Source organism: Thunnus thynnus, chromosome 13 (genome assembly GCF_963924715.1).
Source record: "Thunnus thynnus chromosome 13, fThuThy2.1, whole genome shotgun sequence".
Taxonomy (NCBI): domain Eukaryota; kingdom Metazoa; phylum Chordata; class Actinopteri; order Scombriformes; family Scombridae; genus Thunnus; species Thunnus thynnus.
In genome coordinates, this window is record NC_089529.1 from 26,045,115 (window position 1) to 26,070,500 (window position 25,386).

General features: G+C 38.0%; 1 protein-coding gene across 2 annotated transcripts in view; it reads right to left on the minus strand.

Annotated features, from left to right (window-relative positions):
- Nucleotides 1–19,574: 19,574 nt before the first annotated feature.
- The window catches only part of tmem132e (transmembrane protein 132E), a 397,169-nt gene continuing 391,357 nt past the window's right edge, over nt 19,575–25,386 (minus strand). For both annotated transcript variants that reach the window (XM_067608832.1, XM_067608831.1), the window contains exon 9: nt 19,575–21,981. In XM_067608832.1, coding sequence (XP_067464933.1) covers nt 20,911–21,981 — 1,071 coding nt within the window. In that variant the 3' untranslated portion in view covers nt 19,575–20,910. The remainder of the gene's footprint in view (nt 21,982–25,386) is intronic.

Below are 25,386 nucleotides of genomic sequence, written 5' to 3' on the forward strand. Positions count from 1 at the left end.
AGATAGGCTATTCAATCCAACATAAAATATGCAAAAACAAAAAATAAAATAACTATAAATAGCACAAAACATCAACAAGTACTGAAGTCCCAACATGAGAATATCACAAATGACTTCTTGTCATACTTACAATCAGCGCATTGTCCATGAATTGTTCACACCATCTTAGGCATAATCACAAAGATTTCTAGATGGAGACATATTATTTCCCTTATGTTAAATTAGGCCAGTCATTCAGTAAGTAAAGACCATTCTCCTTTGTTTCAAAGACTTCCTGGAAAAGATTTTGGTCATTCAGTGTATTATTGACATGCCCATTAAGTTTTGGTTCACCTTTTCCCTTCTGCAAAAATCAATGCTATATCAAGTGTGGAAGTAATCATGGCACTTTGGATGCTGAGAAAACTTTTTTATTTTTATTAATTATTTACTGATTTAGACCTCTAACTGGACAATACAGTGATCATAAACCCTGTTACATACTGCATCTCACCAGCTAAAAAAAAGTCATTGACTTTGGCTCAGCTTGTCACTCTTTCAGTACTCAGATTTCTATCAATAAGTTTAGACTCTATTGGCAAAGCTGTGCCTTTGACCCCCGGTACAAGCTCTTCTGTCAGCAGTTATTTCCAGCTGAAGCGTCTTTGAGCAAGACACTGAACCTTGCTACCCATATATTTATCACTTATAACTTCTTTTTATTGTTTTATATTAACATTAACTCAATGTTTTCCCAACCTCCTATTCTCAGGTCACTGTACTGCTTCTGCTATTAAAGGATTTTGAAATTTTAAACAATTTCTGCTCTATAAATGAAGTTGGATTTACTTGATCTGATATCCTGTGGAAGAGAAAATGTGATTCTCTCAGGGATCAATAAAGAATCATGTAATATCCATTAATATGCTAATACAAACCTTCCTGGCTAATACCGTTTTAATCATTTGACTATACCTGTTCTTTGTGATGGTGGAGTTTTGAAAAACCTTGCTGCTTTAGTCTTACCTTATATACATATACATTCATACATACACACACACACACACACACACACACACATATATATATATATATAAACTGGCTGCAGGGTATCCATTAATTCCTGATAATGGCCACCATCGGATTCATGACACGTGTGGGCAATTTTATTCTTACCACCGTGCGTATGTTACTGAACCAACTTAATTGACAGGTGTGTGCTCGCTATCAGTAATTAGCATACTATCGCCCCTCCATTTCTCTGAGGAAAGCTCAGTTGGAGCGGTGCAGCAGCGGAGAGAGCTGTCACTCATTGCAAAGAGGGCAGTGATGGTAAAAATGTAGAAAATCTTTACTACTAGTGAAATGCAAACAATAGTTTCAGAAGTAGAAGCCAAAAAAGGCAGATTTGGCTGGTAAACATGTCATTGGCACAACCATTTGGAGCCTGATCATGAATTCAAGTGGGAAAAGGATAATTTTAATATATTAATAATTTCATTACATTTATAATGATAATTTATGGATTACAACATCTTAGTTATCTTTTTTTAATTAGTAAATAAATTGTGTATTATTAGCAATTCCACACTTTTAAATGTTTGTATTTTTTAAATAATTGTGATTCTAATACTGAATAAATATTGACTATGTGATTTTTTTAAGACCATGGGGCATTTATGATTTGTGCGTATGCGTGGTCTAAGGCAGTTCTGAGTGGTTCTAAGGCATGATCTAAGTAAGAACATATGAATCCCAGATTTGTGCTTAAGACATATGCACACAGATTTGTGTGTATGCACTGTTAGTGAATGAGGCCCAATGTTGCCAGAGTCAAGCTCATTTACACAAAGCCTGTTTCTCACAAACATACATCACAACTATTCCAGTCATCACATTTCAACACAATTTCACACAAATGTGAGCTTCCACATTTGTGTCAGCTACCATCCACAGTTAACCTCCATATGAGGGAATCTTTTGTGAGGGAATGGTGTCAAATCTCTCCAGTAGAACACCAGACACTTACATCTCTTCTCTTAGAAACATTAACTCCCACTAGAATTATACAAGTTTCTTTGATTTATCCTGATAACAAGGCTATACTTAGAACCGTCTTTGGGAAATTCCCCTTGAAACTTAACTTCATAACTCAAATCTAGACGTAATAGTACATTAAGTGGTTTTGTCTGGACCCTTAAGCGCTCGGTAAAGACTCCTCACATACTTCTACAGTTCTAAGAAGTACAAATCTCCTGGAATTCATCATAGCACCACCACAGTAGTTGATCCAGGTGTTCATAAATTCAAAGCGAGTGGCAACTAACAACTTGAGGCCAATGCGGCAGTCCCGCAAAGTGCAATTTGTCACTGACAGCTTCAAATTGGCTCTAATGCAAACCCACGGGTGACGTCACACCTCGCTATGTCCATCTTGACATACAGTCTATGGGTCAAACTTAGCTAGTTATAAGTGTTTATAAAAGTGAAAAGCTAATGTTAGCTTGTTAATATCCAACCTATTTAGACTGAGGAGTAAAAGAGGTAATTTACCGAATGATCATATCTGACCTGACACTTTACATTTCACAGTAAAAAAAACACACTAAACTTCAAATTAGAAAACTTTATTTAAATAACGTTAGACTGAATGACCACAGTTAGTTTAGCATAATCTGATATTTACCTCTCTCTGTAAACTGCATGAATACTAGGCTATGTTTATAATAGATATATGGCTACAGATGTTTCCTAGCAACTGAATTACACAGTAAACTGGTTACTATGGTGCAACCTGATAAATTAGCTAGTAGTTACTATGAACTTAGAAAGGAATTTATGCACAAACTTGCATAAAGTTATTTACAAACAATCGGTGCAATTCAGTCCTGGTTACTTACTGTACTACAGCACCTGGAACTTTTCATGGAAGTTTAAGCTGTCTTTTCAAAGTTCTCTGTATATTTTAATATTTAAGATAGGCTGAGGCTTCTATGAAGTGGTTTTATGGTTTTCTCTGGCAAATGCCAGTAACATTATATTAACCTAGACTGATACTTTATTCCCTGAATGCCTGCAGACTGCAGAGTGACTCACATAAAGTGTACACAGAATGAATACACATATGTATTTACAGTACATCTATTCAAAAATAGTCCTTGACATTTGGATGCCTCTGGTTGTTCTCTGATTCGATGACTTTGACTACCTCCCAGGCAGTGATGAGACCAGCTTTGGTCTGGTGTTCACAGACAATGTTTATACAGTCCAGTCCAGGCCCAGTCTTGTACAGGGTCATCCGACGCCAAAGATCATCCTTACTGAGTCTGAAGACATATGCTTTTGAAAGTTCTGTGTAGTTGAGTTTGTTCTTGCTGGAGGAAGCATGCAGTTTTACAGAGTCACATCTCTGTGATGAACTGCGACCAATGACAGAGAATATTGATTGATATTGATTCTGTAAAGATGACAAGCAAGCTGTTGATCAGGTGCATTAGATTCTCCTCACGTGGCAACTTCACACAGGTTCCTGCAGTATCAAAAATTGAGAAAAAACTATGGTTTTGTGTGTATACATGGGCATAAAGAAACAGGCTCATCATACATCATAAGGTCCTGTAAATAATTAAAGCATTTGCTTACTATGCTGCATAATTACAACATAATAGACTCATAAAGCCTGCCATCCATCCACTACAACAAAGTTTCCAGTAACAGTTTATTTTGAAACCCTACAGACGGCCTTTAGCGTTCTTGAGCAATATATATATATAGAATTAATAAAGGGTTTGTAACTCAATTTAATGTCGTTATAAGCAGATATAAGGACTTTTTAGGAGTTTGTTAATGTATTTTGTTGACAATAACGTCTTCAGTGAAGCATCCATAACTGGTGTTTAAACAGATAACAAATATATACTGACAATATAATAACACATATATGATTAAATATAAAATACAAAGCATATGTTTATTATTTATATGTATAATTACAACATTATTATATTAATTATATATGTTTATGGCTTTTATTAATTAATTACTTATAACTATAGGTATAAATTAAGTATGTTTTAAATGTATAAATACTTCACTCTTCTCTGATGAAAGCTCTGAGATAAGGCTAAAAAGCTTTGGAAGAGGAAGTAGTAAGGAAGAATTTTTTGTCAAACTACTGGTTAACAAAACTCTGTGTCGTCATGAGTTTTAACACCTTTCTAAACAGCTTAAACCCACCTTTGACTGATTTGTACATGTGTGTAAACCGTTAATAAATGTTTTATAACAAATTAAAGGATTTGTATGTAATGCTATATCATTAAATATGATTACAACGATGTTCTACTGTGTTATTAATTATTCACTAGTTGTTTATACACACTTATGAATGATTCATAGTAGTTGTTTTTTCACAATTACATTGGAAATACTCAAAAATGTCCTTAAAGTGTTACCAAGTTTCCAGTGGGCCTAATGGGATAAATAAGAATAAAATAAATTATGAATTTGTTTTTAATCAGCCAGTAGGGAAACTTGCATCAGGATGCATCAACACAGCTCAGTAGAAAATTATAATCATAGCGATCCAATGTTTGTGCTCAAGCCAGTGCAGATTTCTAAAGTTATTCACACTCTAAAGTGACACGACGCTTCTTAAGAAAAAAAGAAAGATAAACAACAAAAACACAGAGTAGTTTAAAGGACTAGACATTCACCAATTCATCAACTCAAGGCAGTGCTGTTCAGAGAGCAGCGCAGCTTCTTTACCTTCTGTGATGATTTATTATATCAAACATATAATGAATGTTTGTTGCCTTTCCAGGCCATTTGCCCGCTAAAGATGGCATACTAAACTAGCAGGTAGCTTGCATTGTTTGATGATAGTTATCAATAATGAATTAAATTTACTACTCCATATTTAGAGTGCTGAAAATTATTCATTGGATTCCAAAGAGTGATTGATGTTGCAGAATGCATCTGCAGTTCATCACCTCAGCGTGAAGCTGACTCTTTTACAGTCTCAGACACGGTGTTGTCTCAACAAGAAGAGGGTCCACCTGGTGATCAGTTTACATTTTATATCTGTGATTAAATAACCTCAGCAGGAGAGACAATGTTAATTTTCTTATGTTTATGTTGTGCTCATTATGTTACGAATTAGTAATATATTTGTTTTCTAAAGCCACTTGTACAGTATGTGGTGAAATTGTAAGCTGCTGTTAAAAAACATGTATTTCAAAGTTTGATGATTTCCATATTTTCATATAAAGTGGAGGATTACATGCTTCTCTGTGGCTTCAGAAGATTCTCTTTAAAGGATATGGGAAATATTGTGTGTGTATCCAAAGCCTGATATATCTTATTCCTCTGTGCCATTGTTATCAAAAAACAAATCAAAAACTCATCAGTGATCCACAACATTGCATTGGGTGACATGTTTCTTCATTATGAAGAGTATGGGCATGTTAGTTTATTTAGAAATGGCTGCAAAGACCAATAACAGTGATCACATTTTCAGTCTCCAGAGAGTAGTTCTATGTAGACACCACTGAGCATGTGCAGGAATGCAGTGCTGTTTACAGACCTTCACTAGCTTGACTCCTAAAAATTGCAAATAGGCTTTTAGAGTGTCTCTCAACCTGAGCTGAGCTCTTTATGAAAAGATTTCAGAGACTATATTGTGCATTGTAAATAACTTCAGTATAAAGTCATGTCATGTCTTTTTAATAGTTTTTGGACAAAAAGGTAGGTCAACGGCACAGAGGAATAAGATACACACACAATACTTGTAACCAGCATTGTTGGTTTGGTTCTGAACATGATATTTTTTGACAATAAGAAAAATATGAGAAATTGCCAGCCATGTTCTTGAACTGTTACACAAAAAAATCTATTCAAAAGTCCACTGGATTATCTCAAAGAAGCATTGTGACAAAGTTTAAACCAAGTCTGTTTATTAACTTCTGAAAGGTTGACATACTGGAGATACATGTCTTTTGCTCAGTGGTGGAAGAAGTATTCAGATCCTTTAAGTAAAAGTCCTGTGCTGTGACTGTGGAGCTCATTTTAGGTACTTTACAAGTTAATTGTATGTTTTTATATAACATTATCTGAAAGGTAAACATAACTATAGCTTTTAGATAAGTGTATTGAAGGAGTATAAAGTAGCAGAAAATTGAAATAGTCAAGTAAAGCACATCAACAACTACAGTACTTGAGTGTGCTCCACTACAGCGTTTTCTTTGTATTCCAGCGTTGTATTGACATTATGATCATATGATTTTTTTTCGCAACCTCATTTCCCCACAGAGATCAATACAGTAATCATAGCCCAGTAAATAAACTCATCAAGATTTCCTCATGTTGCATGAAATTGGCTATTTGTTACAAGCATCGCCTTTTTATGTGAACAGCGCATTACAAAACCCAAAGAAAGTTGATAACCACTTGCAAGGGCTGGTAAGGACTCAAACATGCCAGAGGTACAGAGGAGACTGTAACTGGTTACATCACAGCTACTTGGTGGGAAATTTAGTGACCTCCTGGATGTTGCTTTAAAAAAACCTGAAAAATATCAGATAATATAGAGTTAAAGTCCTTCAAAGCAGTGTGGGTTGTGAGACAGTTTTCGGTTCAGTTCACACCAGTCTGGGCATTCTTCTATAGCTAGAGATGAATCATGTATGATGTATATAAATTATACAATCGTCATGTAACATGATGGGTTAATTGAGTATGTGCAGCAGTACATGCTAGTGTGCTATGACTTACAAGCAGGATCAAACTCTTGTCTTGTCTTGTTTCTTTAAAACGTCCTCTGGGATTGTAATATTATGATTCTCATTTAATATATGTGTGCTCATGTGGAGAACATAAAGGTATACTATGCAAGATTTTCTTAAAAAACAATGTATAGACTCATACAAAAGTAATTCATATCAATCATCGCTTATGACCCACTAGAAGTGTGTGGCAGTGTATTTATCTACAGAGACTCTGCCCTCTGCCTGTATTTTCTTATTTTCTTATTATTTTGCTGTATTCGGGATGTTTCTGGGCGTCAGCCTTTGGGCAGTGGGTGTGTAGCCCCCAGCCAATAACAGCATGCAGGGTGTGAGGTCGGGACTCATAGTGTAGCGACCAGGTTACATCGCTGTCTCCGTCTTTCTCCTCTGCTCCTCTCTGACCTGGCTTGACCAAGGGTGGGGCTGAGCTACATATACGCAGAGCAGAGAGGCCACAGCGGTCAGGATGAAGCTCTGCATTCACACAAAGTCCGGCAGCACCTTCCCACAGGGCTGTGCAGAGGTGTGCAGGGGTGTGGTTGTGTTTATTTGTGCTTTAGAACACAAACACTGTGAAACAATCAGAAAATAATGTTTTCTGATCATCTGATTCACACCGTTAATACTTACAGTATTGTGTGTGTATCCAAGGCCTGATATATCTTATTCCTCTGTGCTGTAGACCTCCGATGTTGTCTAAAAACTATAAAAAACATGTCAATGAGCCACACCATAGCAATGGGTGACATGTTCCTTCTCCCTGAAGACAACAGTTACTGTAGTTTATTTAGAAATGCAGAGACTAATAACAGCAATTACATTTTCAGTCTCAGGAGAGACAGAATCAATTCACTACAGATCTATATCTGTCTGTCAAAGAAAATCTTTTTTTTTTTTTACATTGATCTCATCTTCTTTCACCCATTTAATAGATTTCTGTAGAACAAGCTCTTCAAAAAATTATTCTTTACATGTTGACAGAAATGTGTGAATAACTCTGAGGATGCTCTGATTTACAGTTGTGTACCTGCAGATTTATCCCCATGTCCTACTTCAGGCTTCTTTTTTGAGACAGATCCATACAGTAGTGTATTATTGTGTATATATAGTGTATTACTATCCATGATTATCTATGATACACTTCATTATTCTTTTTTTAGGTGGACAAAGGATAATGCTCAAAATGTGTTTCCTCAGGATGTGAAAGTGTCTTGATCATTTATTCCTCAAATTTCCACAAAGGCTCAAAAAGTGTGGCCATAACTAATAATTTAGTTCAACTTTATGTTTGACATTAGTTTAAATTACATTTGAAGCATTGAGTAAACCCCAGCTCTTCATTTTATACAACCAAGAACGGGCAGGTCTCATCATGATTGGACTGTCTTATGGATTTAGGCATCACATAATAAAGGATCCCTCCATGAAGCATCCACTGAAGAAAGTGGCTGTCCAACTGTTCTGGTAATGCAAAATATCGACTTATACCTCTGCATGTTATGTTTCCATTGTTCCTTTAATTAAGTCTGCATAGAGTTACCACTTCTTTTAGATACAATTGTGAGGTTAGTGGTAGTATTTATATTACTATGTATGTACAGTTGGAGAATGCAACAAAACAGGTGAAATTAAAGGATGTTAAAACATTATGTGTACGTCTCTTTGCTGTGGAGGCAATGGAACGTTTTTATTCATCATATTTCCAACTTAAAATGCATCCAAGATTCATGAGTTTGTCACAACAGATACGTCATGCAGATTTACAACAATATGTGGTTTGTTTGTTATGGTACTTGCTTTCTTTGCATTTCCTCTTCTAGGTCAGACTCTTACTGATGATTAAGTCAGACATGTTGGCTGAGAAAACGGCTTGGGGTTATCACCTTCTTGCAGAGGGCTTGCTGCCGATGGACCCTGACAACATGTTGACTCCCACTGAGACTGTAAACCCTCCCTTTCTCAGCCATTTACGGGAGGCTGCCAACAGTTCCTATTAAGTCTACCTGTGTGTTTGTGTGTGTGTATGGAGCTTTCATTACATCTTAGGGTGTAAACAATTTGCATTATTATTTATTATCAATTTGAGTTCTGTACTTCCAAGAAGGCCTCTAAGATTGATGCACATTATGTAACAAAAAGCAGAAGCACACCTGAAAGAGTCCATCTGAACCCTAACTTTAACTTCAGTTTATTTAAACTTTAAAGTCAACCATAAATAAACAACAGAAAAAATGGCTTTATATTAATAAAGTTGATTGCATTCAGTTGTTCAAAACAGATCAGTTTTAGCATCATGTACAGCAAAATTGGTGGATCACCACTTACACGTTTGCTGCTTGTGGCAACGCTTACACAATTCATGACACTAAGTGGGTGACATCGGAACCTACGCAGACTTCCGACATGACATGAAGGCATCATGAGCTGAGCTCCAACATCAAAGTGGGCTGAGCTTCCGAGGCCTGCTGTGAAGGTGGCAATGGACTAAAAACACATTTTCACCGTCTGAGAAATGCATTTGCATGTCATTACACGGAGATCGCTGCAGAAATGATTTTTAAAAAAAACAGGTTTTTTCTAGCACCCTAGATGAAGTGAAGTATGGCCATCAAGCAGCAGCAGCAATGGGTTTAAACAACAATTCCAGGTGAAACTTTCTGATATTGCCAATGAGATTCGGGGACTAAGATCCACACAGGAAGTGATGAACGAGATCTGAAACCTCTTAACTCCAAATAAGTTGACAAAATACATTGTAATTGCCCTCCAGAATGACGTGTATGAGCATTTTCTGATCTGATGCTATCTGCTCTATTGGCAGAATAAAATGGCATCATTCGTTGCTGTTACAAGTCACTGTCGCTGATCTGACACTGTGATGTTTGGTAAGGTTTACACCCCAAAATGACTTGGTTAAGATTAGGGAATGACCCTGGTCCTGCTTAAAAGAAACCAACATTGTTTGACAGTAGAAAACGAGAAGTGAGCAGCTGTCTGTCAAAGTCCAGTTTTATTGTCCAATCCTACCGCACACCTGACTATTTGGAGTTTGTGGCTATATAATAGGGGTGTGCCCAAATACAAATACATTATTCGGCAAAGCACAAATAGTGGGTTTTATACAAATATTTAAAAATTATTTGATGGGTGTTCCCCAGAGATAAAGCTGAGCTACTGACACAAGCAAAGTGCTCCCAAGGGACTCTCCATAACCTGTTGTTCCCCTTCTCCTTTCCACAAAGTTAGGTTGTAAAAAATAGGCAATAACTGAAAAGTGCACAGCAATAATTGCCTTTGAAGTTCCTCTCTACATGTTACACGATGTGCTGTCTCTGTGTTATGGGTGTATAAATAGGTAGAGGTCTGTCTGCAGTGAGGCGATGCGTGACGTTTTATCTCAGTAATCAGCACAGTCATCAATGATCTGGGAGAGTCCAGTTCAAGACCCAGTGTGGGGACCTCCTTTATAAGGTAGTTTATTCATGAACACTTATTGTAATTTTCTAAAATTAAAAGTTTCATAAACACAAAAACAGGATTTTTAAGTCTCTCTCCACTTTTATTCAAATACAAATACAGATACAAATAATTTTGCTGCCTCAACAAATACAGATACAAATACAAATACTGAGATCTCTGCACATCCCTCCTATATAATAACATTGCACTAATGTACCTTTGACTCTGACAGACAAGAGTCATAATTTCTACAGCCTCTAGAGGGCTTTGTTGCTTGAACATACCAAGTGACAACTACCACAGCTTGAGGCTGAAGCCAATGTAGAAGTAATTTAAAGCGTAATGCCACCGACGGCTGCTAGATGCTGATTCCAAAAAATCCCTGACTCCAATTGACTCCCATTCAAAAACCGTCATCTTCTCTCTAGAAATACTAAGTAAAGTCAATAAGTCATTATGGTCTCAATCGCTAACAGCTAACAGCTAACATCGCGTGACAGCTCTGATTGACAGTTCGCTTGCCTGCTGCTCTCCCTGGTTCCAGGAATCACTAAATCAGACTATTATCGCAATATTTCACTAAGTTTAAGGTTACTCAATTATGATACCTGCCCTGTTAGTACAACTTAGATAAACTGTGCTAACGTTGTGCCCAAGTGTGCACTACTCGGCGGGGCGTGTTTCCAGAGCGTGAAAGGCAACACCCCACACTCCTTACTTGGAAGGTCCTGGTTCCAATTTGAAAAGATGGCTCTGACCATAATCTGCAGCTCTGGGATAAAAACCAGCTCCAATGCAAACCAATGGGTGACGTCACACTTCGCTATGTCCATCTTTATAAAGAGTCTATGGAATGTACACATATTTAATTTTGGGCATTTCCCAACACGCCTGATGCTGTAGTTTTTCTTAGTTTTTCTTCAGACTCCACAACTAATATTCAGCTGCAGCTTATGTTTCTGAATATGTTTCTTATTTTCAAACAGCACACATCTAAAGGACCAGTAAGCAGCAGCCATAGCCTCAGTCATTGTTGTTGGGTCTTCTCTGAGGGCCCACTGACACGCAGGTGAGTTGTGGTCTGAATGCACAGTCTCACACACATCATAGCAGGTGTCACTCAGTGACCAAAAGCTATGTTCTTAAGCTTTGACTCATGTTTCCTGAGAGCCATCCCAGGAGCCAAACAGACTCCCACACACTCATGCTTCAGGGATCACTCTGAAAAGCGCCCTCAAATTGAACAACTCTGGATGGTTGACAGGATGCGATGGCATGAGCTGTCAACACTGTTGTTGTGCATACATTAAACTCAAATAAATAATAGCTGAACCTTGTCCTCTAACTTATGATTTCAGGCCTTATAGGACAGGACATGTTGACAATTTGGTGTTGGGGTAAGAAAAGTTGAATTTTTCATTGGGCACTTGTGTTCATAAAACATGTATGGTTATTTGGTATGTTGTATAGTTGCTGTCTGCACTGTAGTTTTAGCACAGAGACCAAAGAGACCATTAAAAAGCAATAAAGGTTGCTACAACAAAGGCTTGAAAAACATATAATTTATTTTGTGTTTATCTGTTATGTGTTTTTTTTTATTTTTGAGGGCTTATAGGACTTCATGTACAAGAGAAAATGGTTAGCTTGCCTTCTCTTCAATTCTCTAGGTTTCCATTCATTGATGAAGGCTGATAACAGGACATGCTTACCTTGAGCAATAAATAAAATTTTTCAATAAAATTTTTAAACTGCCGTCTTGCCCACCATGATGAATAATGGTTTTGTTGTCCTTGGTTGCAAAACCATCTTCCCACAGGAAACAAACAAACAAAAAAAACATCTAGATAGATTTATTTAAAAAAAAAAAAAAAAAAAAAACATCATGGTAGTTCAACTCAGTCTGCACAGCTTGTACCTTTGATTAAAAAAAGGAAATAGATGCTGGGATTATGCAAGTCGAGCAGTGGGAGAACATATTGCTTTGGTGAGCGCTCGCCAAACACTCTACAGCAGCTACTGATTACACAGTATTTAAAGCAATGAATGTTGGTTTGGGTAGAAAGGCGCCTGTTGCAGCACATTGACCTGGCTGAGAGATGTCAACATGTGTCTGTGAATGCAGCTTATTTTGATGCTGCCTCTTTATGGCAACACCTCTCTTATTTGAGCTTTTCATCAACAAACAAATTTTCATTTAAGTGCAACATCACTGTGTCAAAGCTGCAGAAAAGACCTAACTGTATTCTATTGATTCCATCAACACCACCTACATATGTTTGATCCTAATGGCTTAAAGATTACTTTATGAAAAAGCCTCCTCCTAGAGCAAGAGCTGATTTTGTGTAGTCTGGGTTAGCTTTATTACTGCTACAGCATGTCATGTTAGCAAGCCAGAGTTGACGGATGTCTATCAATGTGTGGCATGTGGTAAAAAAGTCAAAAATAAAATAGCATCTTTGTTGGTGTCACCTTGTCCAGCACACCTAGAAGCTAAAGTTACTCAGTGTTCTTCATCATCCTTCACCTCCCTATGAAATATTTTACACTCATCTGAAAGAAGCTAAATGTCAGTGAACACAAGTCGAAAATAAAAATGGTAGCTGTTAAAGCCAGTTTACCCAAGCCTACGCAAATACCAGTAAGTCAGGTGAACTGACCCTTAATATGTTAAAATTACTTTGCTAGACTTACAAAATAACACATTTTCTTACATACTTTATTTGCTCTACATCAGGGATATCTGCCTGAGATTTCTGCTGCTTTAGATCTGTTGTACAGCTGATATGCATTCCAGTGCAGGATGAACTCACCCATGGATTGTAGCCATGATTATTAAAGTAATTACGGTAATTCCACCTGTGCTTTTCCTGCTATTACATGTCAAACTGACTCCCTCCTCCACCTCAGGTAAATGGAATTTTGTTTGTGGTGCTCAAAGCATTCGAAATGGCACTTAAGAAAGAAATAATGTCCTGGGATTTGATCCAGAGAACATGCTGTAAACAGTTTTCAGTGAAACTTAATTAACACTGAAGCTGTGAAAATTGTTCATAGCAAAGCCTGTGGATTATCCAGAGTAAAGGAGAGACTGACTTCTGACAGAAATGATCATGTTGAATTTTCTAAAGGATAAGTCTAGTTATATTTTTTCCCCTAATTGTCAACAAATCCTATGAAAAGTCCAATTGTTTAAAATCTATTAAAAACACATTAGTTAGTTGCACCGTTGCATGAGGTGACATGTTCTTTCACTTCCATGAGCACAGCCACTGTGTTTTATTTTGAGTCAAACCACATACACTGTCCTGCTGTAAATACTCGCTAGCCTAGAGCAACTGATTTGAATTAATCCACAGCTGAAAATAGTCCCCAAACGCACATTTACTCCTTCTGTTTAAAACTACTGAGCCTAGCTTTTTTAAGAAATTACTTAGCCTTTTTAAAAATAAAACGTATATTTTTGTTTTTTAAAGATTTACATCTCCTGTAAGGAACAATGGGCTTGAGGCTGAGTGCCACGGACAGGGTAGAGAAGTTGGAAAGTTTTGGTCTTTTCATGGGATCTGTTGACAATAACATGTAGTATATCAGCATCCTGAGCCTTTTCCCCTTCTGTGAGCACCACACGAAATTCCATTCACCTCCATTGTATTGGGGTGGAGGCATAAATCTTAGAGAATATTGCAAAACACATTACTGTTGATTAGTGTTGATCATTAATAGACTAATCCACAGATTTAGCATTAGCACTCCAATTATATCGTTGGACTCATGACAGACAATTTAAAAAATAGAGGATGAAAATTGATGCAGCAGAGATATCGTCTTTTTTTACTTCACACGTTTTTCTTCCTCGTCAAAACCTGGCACATACATTACCCATAATGCAATTCGAAACACCAACAGTTCAGTTGGAGATTCATGTGTGTTATGATTGTAGCAGCTAATGTAGCCTCGAGCTACAGAGGTCTGTTAACCTCCCTTCTTTCTAACTCCAAACCCCCATTTTCAAACTTATATTTTTAATTTTCAAACTTATAGTCTTCAGCCCCAACTGACGCTGACACTCCCCAAAACCTGTAAACTGACTTCCATCTGTAAAATCAAGGGAATTCCCCTTTAATGCGTCCTTCGTAGCACTCAAGAAATTACAGTTGTGATGTGCGTTGCGCTCAAGAAGTTGAAAAAAATACCCAAATGTACTTTTTGGGTGTCAACTTTCCCTCAGCCTGTCTATTTACTTCTATTTCACATAGTGATTTCTTACTTAATCTCTCCAGAGAAGGAGCTTTTAACTTACAAGTATATATGTATATAAATATATAAAAGAGAAATGCAGATAGCACAGGTAGGGATTTTTTTCCTGTCACATTAAGAGTTGTAGCTCTTACCTAAAATGCAACATGCCTTGTCTCAGCTTTGCATTATGGTCTATAGAGGCAGCTGTCAGTGTGAAGCTGTTATATCTGTCTCAGCTATATGACTGATTTCTCCCTTTATGATTGCTGAGTGCCTGTGAAAATGGTGAGTCTAGAAAGATGCCTCTGTCTTTGATTCAGGGGGACTGACACAGAAACCTGACATTTACTGTTGATGTTTTATATAGTTAAAGATATTTCTGCTGTCAGGCTTCATTGTAGCTGCTCTGGAAATATCTTGACATGAAATCACAGTCTCCATGACTGGCCTGTTATCCACAGGAGTAAAATTTAGAGAGAAAAAAAACAAACAACAAACCTTACAAAACATAAAAATGGGGCCAGAAATCTAAGCTACATCACCACCAGTTGCTTTTTAAAAGTACTTTATGGTGTTTTTTTTCTTTAGATTCCACCATTTCTTGTGTAAAATGTATAACAGTAATTAAATTTAAGTCCAAGGACTGAAGTACTTTATCTATACACTGTCTGGGAACGAGTTTAAACATGAAGGATTTTTCAGTGGTGCTCCTAAGAGGTTTGATGTGAATACTGGTTTGGAGGACCCCCACTGCTGAAGCGACCCTTTATTATGGGTTAGATAAGGCATAAATAACTGGTATGCTCGCCGAGGGCCTGCAGATTGATTCACTCAGAGTCACCCCTGCACTCCACATTGAAACAAATTACCACTGAACAGAATCTGTTCCAGTGCTGAAATGCCACTGACACACGGCATCAGCAAAATAATATGTGAAACCAGAGAGATCCTGTTATTAACAGAGGTGCACTCACATTGTTTATCTGAGAGTAAAATGTGTAATTAAGTAGATCTGCAGCAGTAGATTACTAGTTGAATATGAAATGGAAAAAAATGACATGAATCCAATTACTGTACATTTTTCCATATAGGACCATATGGAAACACAACACAGTCGTAGTCAGTGGTGTGGCTGGACCAGCTGAATCCTACATTTAGGTTGAAACCACAGATTTGTCCTCACAGTAGAAGATGTTTATTACCGTCTTAAAATCGTGTGTCATAATAGCTGAAATTAATTTGCCAAAGGCTTTTTCGAGTAGCCTAATAATCTCATCTCTGCTTATCTCTGCTTATCTCTATAACCGGTGCTTAAGATAGTATTAATGCATCGTCTGTCTAGTTATGACTCCACATGTTCTGCAATTATATCTTAAGTAGACAAGAACATGTTTGGAATGACTGACAATAGTTTGTTTTTGTTGTCTTAGTGAAAGACAACCACTGTATGTTTTCTTTTTTTCTTCCTTTTTCCAGTGTCCAGTTTAGACAGTGTAGCTAAAATGAACAAATTCAAAATGTTTTAGGTATCAGTAACCACTTTTGGATATGAAAATAAAATCAATTCCCATGTAAAAGTTCTGGTGCCCTTTATATTACGGTTATCTGAACAGCTCTGTTGCTATGTAGAGTTTACCAGAATCTCCATGGAGATATCAATCCACATTGTTGCATCATGACCTTTACATATCACATGTGGAGGGTGTCTAAACATATGCTATGAAGTTACTACAGTGGCTCATGGACCACAGACCCGCCAGCACCTATTCTCATACAAATGGATACAACTTGGCAGCTTCTTTCTGCCTGGGTTTTTTCTTTGTAAGAGGTCATATGACTCCGTTCTGGTATTTTTTCCTATCTTGATAAAGACAAGTACTTTAATAAACTAAAGGCAATGAAAATGTAATAGAAAGATTGATGAACATTTCATGTTTACTACCTCACTGATTTGAAAATTTGTGCTGTGCACATCGGATCAATATGTATGTGCACAGTTTATTTCTCATAAAACTGAATTTGGTCCAGAAAACAACTCTTCACCTTTGAAGATGTTGAATCTGATCCTTCATGAACACCTACTATTTAAAACATTTCTTCTTTTGGATGCAAAGCTTAACTCACACAGGGAATAAATTATGGATTTCTTCAATCATTTGAATTTAAAACTTTCTCATAAATCTATATACATTTTAAAAATATATACCTCTAATTACCTGAGTTGAAGGAGTTGTTTTTACACAAAACCACGAACGTGAAGATCTTTAAGGCAGTATTATTCTCCAGTCTACTATGTAAGTCTTGCCGCTGGCTATCTGATGTCAGCATCTGTCTCCTCACTCCCACAAACCCACTCACTCCCTCCTAACGACCTGTGTGCCTTACCTGAGTTCAAAAGGCTTTGATCTCAGCTGCCCAAACCAAGTGAAGTAAAGGAGCGAACATTCCAGACTATAAATAAACACCTCCAAGTATGGATTTTGTGGACGGGAGTTCCTGAATGAGTAGAAGTGCGGTAGTGTAAGTTTGTATACACATCTCTCTGCAGGATCTTTACACTACTGTGGGAATTTCAATTGAATATGATGGGAGAGACTTCAGACTCAGCACAGTGGGGGATGAGCAGCAGTGATCCATGGACTTCAAACACTAGCAGGACCCAAGCCAGGATCTGATAAACCCTGACAGGGATACATACAAGGTGTCAGCTACATACTGTATAGTTAAAATTCAAACACATAAAATACTTTTAACCTTGTTTTTTTTGTTTTGATGTTCTTGTCACTGAATCTGCCAGCAATCCATATTGTTTTGTGTGGAAGTTAAAACAACATATAAGTAACTCATAAATTGCAGAAGAACATTACTTTCATATACTCTATAAATCAAATATGTTTATGATTTTGGTACCGATCCTCTAGTGAGATATTAAGCAACCGATGAGCCAAACTCCTTCAAGGTCAGAGTGTTCCGTCATATAAGCTATTGAGGCTGAATTATTAATAAAATCTGTGCTGACACACAGTAAACATCTTGCTGAAGTACAAAATTACCATTCTTGTTTAGTCTTCAATAATGGTAAGTGAAGTAAAAATGACACATCCTTTGTGTATTGCATTTTCTTTAGTACTTTACATATAACGGGAAAATACAAGGGTTTGTTGTCAAGAGAATACAGGAAATTTAACAGTGCTCTGTACATTAACATATTATAGTCAGTGTGGTGGTTACTTGGCACAGCCGACTGAGCCGTGCACGCCGTGCACGGGGGGCGCAGGAAAACACAATGCAAGATGTTCAATTATTTGTTGTAAGTTTCTAGTAGCAGCTTGGAGAAAATACAAAATGCGCAGTATGTGTACCCTCACCAAATCAGCATTACAAAAAAAAAAAAAAAAAAAAAAGCACCACAGAAGGAAGTAGGATGTAATAATTATCTGAAAAATAAAATCTTTTTTAGATCTACCATGTAATAGGCAACATATTTACATACTGTGTGAGTAAATCAGCAGGAAAACCACAAGAAAACATCATGAGAAGCTGCTATTAGATACTGTTACAGTAGTGTCACCAGCATGGGCTTGACCACATTAACACTAAACACAAAACAACCAGATTTAGTTAAGAATCCTACATTCATCCTGAGAGACCATCATTTAAAGTTAAAACTGAAACATTTCCGGCTGGCTGGCTGCTGCTGCTGCTGCTCTTAATTTCATGGCAAATCATGTTGATGCTGTGGCTGAAGGACGGGCTTGGACTGTCAAACACAATGCTTCATCTTCCCTTTAGATGATAACACAGATTGAATATTATGTAACACTAGAATCAGGTCATTATTCATTTCAACCACATGGAACATATAGAGGGCATGCAGTAAACCAAATCCTTAAAGTCCCAATCCAGGATGTATGAGTGTATCAAATGTGGGTCTATATACATGTACATGTAGAATATTCAAAGGTATGGTTTACTGATGGAAAATAATCTCATGGCAACTTTTAAGATAAGTGAAAAAGTAAAGCCTGTTTTACTCCTGTATTGACAATATTTCCACCTTCAGCTCACATTTAACACTTGAGTTTAGCCGTCACATATGTTATTGAATGAAGAACAACACATTTTCAATATAAAATATGTCTCTGATTCAATGTGTCATTCCCATATCAAGCTGGTATTTGTAAAACAGCGCTTCCACAAGGAGAACTATTCTGGATTGGGTCTTTAATAAGGCCGTAGGGGCTGAAAAGCAGGTTGGATGGCTACAAAATGTACATTTTGAGTGACAGTTGTACATTTTAAGTGACAAATGCTCATTATCACCACAAAGGGAGCAAGTAACATTAGTTTTCTCATAGGATCACCAATACCAGTTAACATAAAAGAAAAATCCAAGCCCTTAGATGCAGTACAGCATTAAAAGAAAGTGACACAGAAGCTTTTTTTTTTTTTTATCTCATGGTTGTTTCATTAATCCTGAAAGAATTTGTTTAATGTGAAATCAGAGCTGGAATAACAACCTTCAAAAGTCATCCACTCTTTTACTAAAAAGCTACACTAACAGGGCAACTGCAATTAAAAATACTATTAGCTCTGCTGTCATCATGCTCCCAGTTACAACGTGTCTGGCTGCCTCACATTGTTTTAGTTGAAATCTCACTTGTGAGATTTTATGTCCTTTCTAAACCCACCCAGATTGTTTCTTTTTTCTCTTTCAGTGTAGTTAAAACCCTCCAAAAGCTCAACACAGCAAGTAACACACCTTTAAAACAAAACCTGCAAATGACACCAACTGGCTGTATTGTTTTCACTCACTCTGATTTGTCCAGGCAGGATGTTATCAAGTCAAATCAGCATCCTGAGATACTTTCACATGTTGTCACAACCACACCCATGGTATCCACACAGCTTACATGCCAGTATAAACAGCATTGATTACTTCAACAGTAAGAGCTACTAGTCTCTGGCCCTGTCCATACACAATAGTTCAGACAAAGTAAATTTGTGACCTCTTGATGTGAGTTCACTGGAATAGACTAAACAAAATAGGGAATACATACAGAATAACACAGTGTGTTTGAAAAACAGCATGACAACACGTGATGGCCATGATTTAATGATGGAGTAAAATCAATAATTTATTCAGTAATCGTCTTTTCGGGTGGATGACATTTCCTGCAGAGTTTAGAGGATCTTGTGTTCAGTGAGAATGATTCTGTTACAACTCTGATGCATAGCAAATCCCCATGTTCAACAGTCAAATGTGATACCAGTTTGTTAAAAAGCTAACATTACCGAGGGGAACCTTCTACTCACCACAAGATTATGAAATTTTCAAGACTTAAACCGGCTTCCCACTCTTCTATCTTGGAATAAGTAACCAGTGGCAACCCTCGCTTTGTACGGTATATACATATACTAGGGAGGAATGTCTGCATGTATTTAGGCCTGACATGGCATGCGTGTAATGCATGATAACATATTTACTTTAGTTATGTGTAGGAATGATTATATAATTACAATACAAACATTTACAAATTTGGAAAAAGTTGCTGATTGTGCCTCAAGATCCCCTTCCATGCAAAGAATGTTAGAGATCCTCACAATACACAAGCTCTTTTCTATTTATACCTCATGCTTGAGATCAGTTGTAGTATTATACATAGTCGCTCTTACTACACTGTCTCTAGCCATAGTGAGAAAACAGGGTGTCTGCGCTGATATAAGTAGTGAACTGTGACCATTTTTATAAGGCATTAGATTTGTTCAGGACCAGAAGGACTAGTAGTAGGGCACTGCTTTTAACTACCTATGAAATGTAGAAAAATGTAAGGGATGAACATGAGTACAAATCATGAGTGTGCTGCACCAAGAACAACAATGAAGAAATTTTCGCCATTTAAAAGAACGCTTTTCCTACTTTGGCAAAAACAAAAATGATTTTAAGATAGCTTTCATGAGAGTCTTTGAGAGTTCTTTTGTTCATCAAAGGCCTCTTTGTTTGGATTAGGTACAGTACTGCAGACACCAACTGCACCAGCAAAAACACATCCTGTACCAAACCTCTTCTACACTCCTGTCCATATCAGGCTTCCTCTAGAATCAAATCCTGAAAATAAAAGAGCTGGAGCAGCTCTAACATCTAGCCATGGCTCAGCTTCCCAGTAAAACATGTTTTCCCATAGCCAAGATTTAGAGATTTCTCCTCTGACTGAGATCCTCGGGTCAAGTCTTTGGCGTCCTTGCATTCTCTTCTTCCATTCTGAGAAGTGTGAGCGTGTATAAGATTACAGCACTGTGCAAACTAAATGGAACAAACCCTAACCAAAACAACAGCTGGCCTTTTAGTCTGTGAAAAATTATCTTTCACTTAGGTGAAAAAGAGAAAAATAGAAAGGAACGTTTCTTTAGAAAGCTGAGAGCGGTGCTTCACACTGCACCTCCTGTCTCAGGCTATTTCTTTTATTCTGCGCATGTAATCGTGCAGTTCCTCTGGGTCTTGAAAGCCCATATCCTGGCAAACCCACTGAATGTCCTCTTCATCTGCTATGGGGATGGAGTTATAGGGCAGCTCTTCTGTGGGAAGGGTGGTAAAGGTAGTAAACTTGACTCTCTTGCGCTTGGAGGTTGGTGAACTTGCCTCCTCACCGTTCTCCTTTGTGGAGCCGCCAGAGCTGCCGTCTCCGCGCCCATGTACCTGGCTTTGAACACTAGTCTGGGAACTGCCACTGCTGTGGTGGTCCCCATGGCAACAAGTCTGTACACCTTCCAAAGGGTTACTGGGACTTTCTACCTGTTGTGGTGACAGATCACATTGGGCCCTAAGTGGTTGGCCATTTCCCAGGAACACCCAGTGGTGGGAATGGTCCATGTTGGCCTGACCCTCAGGTGGGATCCGCTTATGGCGGTATTTAAGCACAAAGACGATGCAGTTGATGAGAAAGACTAAGATGGCTAGACAGAAGACTCCCAGCAGAGCATACATGCCAATCTCAAGGTCAGTCATGTTGCGAGGTGAATGCACAAAGTCGTCTTCATCCTCTTCATCACTCTCAGTTGGTCGCTCCTGGTTGCTAATTGTCGGAAAATTGGTGTAATCAATGGGAACACTGGCAGGCTGCTCATTAGATGTCTCATAAATTCTTCCACTGATGTTTGGATCAATGATTGGACGCCTGGTGACGGGCGCCAACTCAATCTCACCCTCGGTGGTCGCTTCTTCTTCCGAGTCTTCCTCTGGGCCAAAGCGGACCTTGACATAAACTGCAGCAGATGCGATGATGCTTTTGCGTTTGGTCTTCTGGCAGGCCTCACAGATGGTCATCTCTACACGCACCATATCGCCAGATCCCTCTCCTTCTGCCACCACCACAGGCCAGCGTTGCTGGGGCTCCTGGGATACCGACACAACTTTGTCATCCAGTGCGGAGGCATTGAGGTTGTAGTCTTTGGGATCAAAGTATGTCAGCGTGGCGGCTGTGTTGTCACTGAAAAGCATCCAGACTGACAAACTGGCCTCCTGTCAGAAAGAAAGAGAGAAATACTGTTGAGATGGCGAGTTTCTTTGACACCACAACATTTTTTTGCTTACTTCAAAACCAAAATAAATAGGTTACAACAGCATGAAAACTTCCCAGGATATTTGACTATTTGTTAGTTTGTCTTTCCTCTGCAAGTTATCAACATCCCAAGGGTATCTAAATGTATTTGATGTCTCTGACCGACCTCTAGAATCAGAAGTAGATTGAAAACATTGTCATGGCTTAATGAGCAGGGAAAGAAAACACTTATTCAGTGGATATATCCTAATTTTGTGTTTTCTGACCTGTAGTTCATGAGAAAAAGTTACAAGTTATTCAAAATCTCTGCAGACTCTTCTCAGCAGGCAGTAAGGGTCCAAGAGCAAAAACATCAGGTCCACTAATTGTTGTTGCGTAACTATTGTGTTGGGTGGACAAGGACTACCTATGCACCAAAATACAGAAAAAAATCACTATTTATCACTGAAAGTACCTACAGTGTGAATATGCTTAAACAAAATCAGAATCAGAAAAACTTTAAGGAGAAAAGTTACATATAGTAGCTTTGAGACTTTTGTACATATACAGTACGTTTGATAATCTCTGGAAGTTAACAACATACAGCCTTAATATCAAAGTAAAAAACAGAGTCAAAAAGCTGCCCCTTGTTTATGTGTCTCCAACGGATATTTTAATGGTTTAGATCCCATTCTTTCATGGCATTGACTGTGATTTGAATATCTGTTCCCAACTGAGCCTTTGAAGTTCTGGACTTGCTCCAACCCCTAAATCTCCAGAGTGTTTGGTAACATCCGCAGTACCCTGTGCTCAGTACAAGCCTTGACTTGCACACAGACGGCCTCCCTCTGATGTGCACACCAGCAAACCACTTTCAAGCACAGAGGAGGAAGGGGTGGCAGGAATGACTGCCATAGATATAAAACACTAGATGTGACATGTCATAATGACCTGCCATTCTGGGATAGAACCATATAGCAGCCACCTTACCTGGGTCAAGTTTTAAGCTCGCTGTAATTGAAACCTACGGTGAAAGAGGCTTATGTTGTCCTTATAATCCTTGTATTTTTCTACCAATACACCAGTATTGTTTTTTAGGTGCTGCACAGCCAACAACCATAGTTGCTGCCCATAGGTGGTGATTGTAAACAATAACCAGGTAAGGTGGCGGACTATTATCCCATGAATTTTGACGTAACATTTCATCTAGTGTTTTATGTCTGTGATGACTGTGTTGTCCTGAAGGCTACAAAACAGCTCTGCTCTGCAGCAGACAAGGCACATTCAGTAGCAGCATGTGCTTCGAATGATGGGCTGTAGTCTGTCTCTTCATGTTTGTTGTGTGTGATCTTCTCATTTTGTATTGTCTATCACTTTTTACTGTTTATACTCCCCTATAGAGAAACCGGATAAAATGCCTCAATTCCTGCATGGTGGTTACCTGACAACATTCATCTGCAGCAGAGTAAACCAACACTGGTGTCCATGTCATCAAGCCTGCATTTGACAGTCTTTTGTTCACAGCTTGCTTAAACATCAACAACTCTACCATTATATTATCTGACAAAGAACAGAATTTTTTGTTTCTGCCAGTTTTAGACTCCTTTTAATTCGCAAAGGATGGATACACACCCTTTGTTTTCAGGTCAATAAATACCTTCAGCCCAGTTTGGGACAAGACTACAACATGCATACAGTATATTGCGATGGTATTCCACCAGGAGCAAAACCTCTATCATCTCAACATGACAGAATCAAGACTGCCTTTGATATGGATGATTTAAATAATACATTGAATGTGGCATATCTGTTTTTATGAGCTGACTCTGCTATGGAAAGGCTGCTATAGGGGGGAAAAAGGCAATGTGTGGGTGTTTTGACACTGACAAAACAACTGTCACAAGCTTTTCTACGGTGGTTCAGTGGAGGAAAGTTATGCATGTACAGCAGAGGCACTGATTTTGTTTAGTGTTTGGAAAAGAATCGCTAAAAAGAGAGGGTTTGTCATTGAAAAGGACTACAGTGGCATCAAAGACCTGATGAGACCCAGAGAGATTTCTGCACGTGTCAATATTATTTTACGCATTTTGCATATCAAACCATCGGCACACCATTGCCACAATTAATGTAATCTGTATTTCCATACAGTAATGCGCATTAGGATGAAGTTTCCTATCTTTGATTCCCTCACTTTCTCTGATTTGTGTTTTATGGCAACAGGGAATATATGAAGACATAAATTGAACATAAACAGCTTGGATAATAAAATATGCATACAAAGAAAAACACTCCCCTGGAAATACTATTCTGAGACATTTGCATCAACTTCAGATGTAATAATACTTCAGCTTCATAAACACCTTATTGAGTTGCTCATTTAAGCACTACCAGTAAGTCATAGGAACAGAAATGGTTTATGATGAACCTTCAAGTACTGAAGGCTTGAACTTTGTCAAGTGGAAAAGAGAATAATGCAGAGACCTTGATTGTCCAACTCTCTCCATCCATACTTTATGCTTTTCAATCATTTCTAGAGCAATAGAGGACATTTAGAAAGTTTTCCTGTGAAACAGAATCAAATGGCTCCAGTTCTCCTGTGCCTTTTATTGCCTTTTATGGCCCGGCCTTGGAGAGCACTTAGGACAATACATTACAATAATTAAATTTCAAGGTGGCCAAGAAGCAGAAAGCAAGAAAAATTGGAATTTAATGCTCGCTTCTCTCTCATTGATGCTTGATGTGGTTGTTGTTGCATTTTTAGCAACTTGCAGGCCAATGAAAGGGCAAAGCATAAAAAAGCTCAGACACACATATACACACACTTGTCTCTAGGTGAAGCAGGGATGCCAACTAATTTTTTTGCAGAGAATTGCAGAGATCTTTACTCTTGTGTGAAGAGACATTAGCAGATGGAAATGCCCACTTTCTCCTTTTTTTTCACCCACATGTCATCTCGCTTCTCACTTGAGCAATAAAATCCATTTTGGGAAATGTATTTGGACGTATCAGAAGTGTTTTGCTAAGCTTGGCTAATATGGAGGTTGTAATAAAACAGCACCAAGAATACTTATTAGTTCGCTGCAGCTGCCTTTATCTGGTGTCCTTGCTAACAATGCTGCCTGGGGCTTAAAAGATTTAGCTCGGAAATAATTTTATTACTCAGAAGTGAAACCAGTGCCTGCTTGTTGATATAAAGCCACTGAAGGGATTTGCAAATAAACTTCATGTTACAACTCTGGAGACAGAAATAAGGAAACACACTGAGTGCTGAGTGTAAGTTAGGCATAAGGAGTTTTTTAAGCTATGATAGTACTTTACTGTAGCAAATAGTGATTGCTGATCGCTCCACAACCATATTTAAATGCATATGGAGGTCAATGGTATTA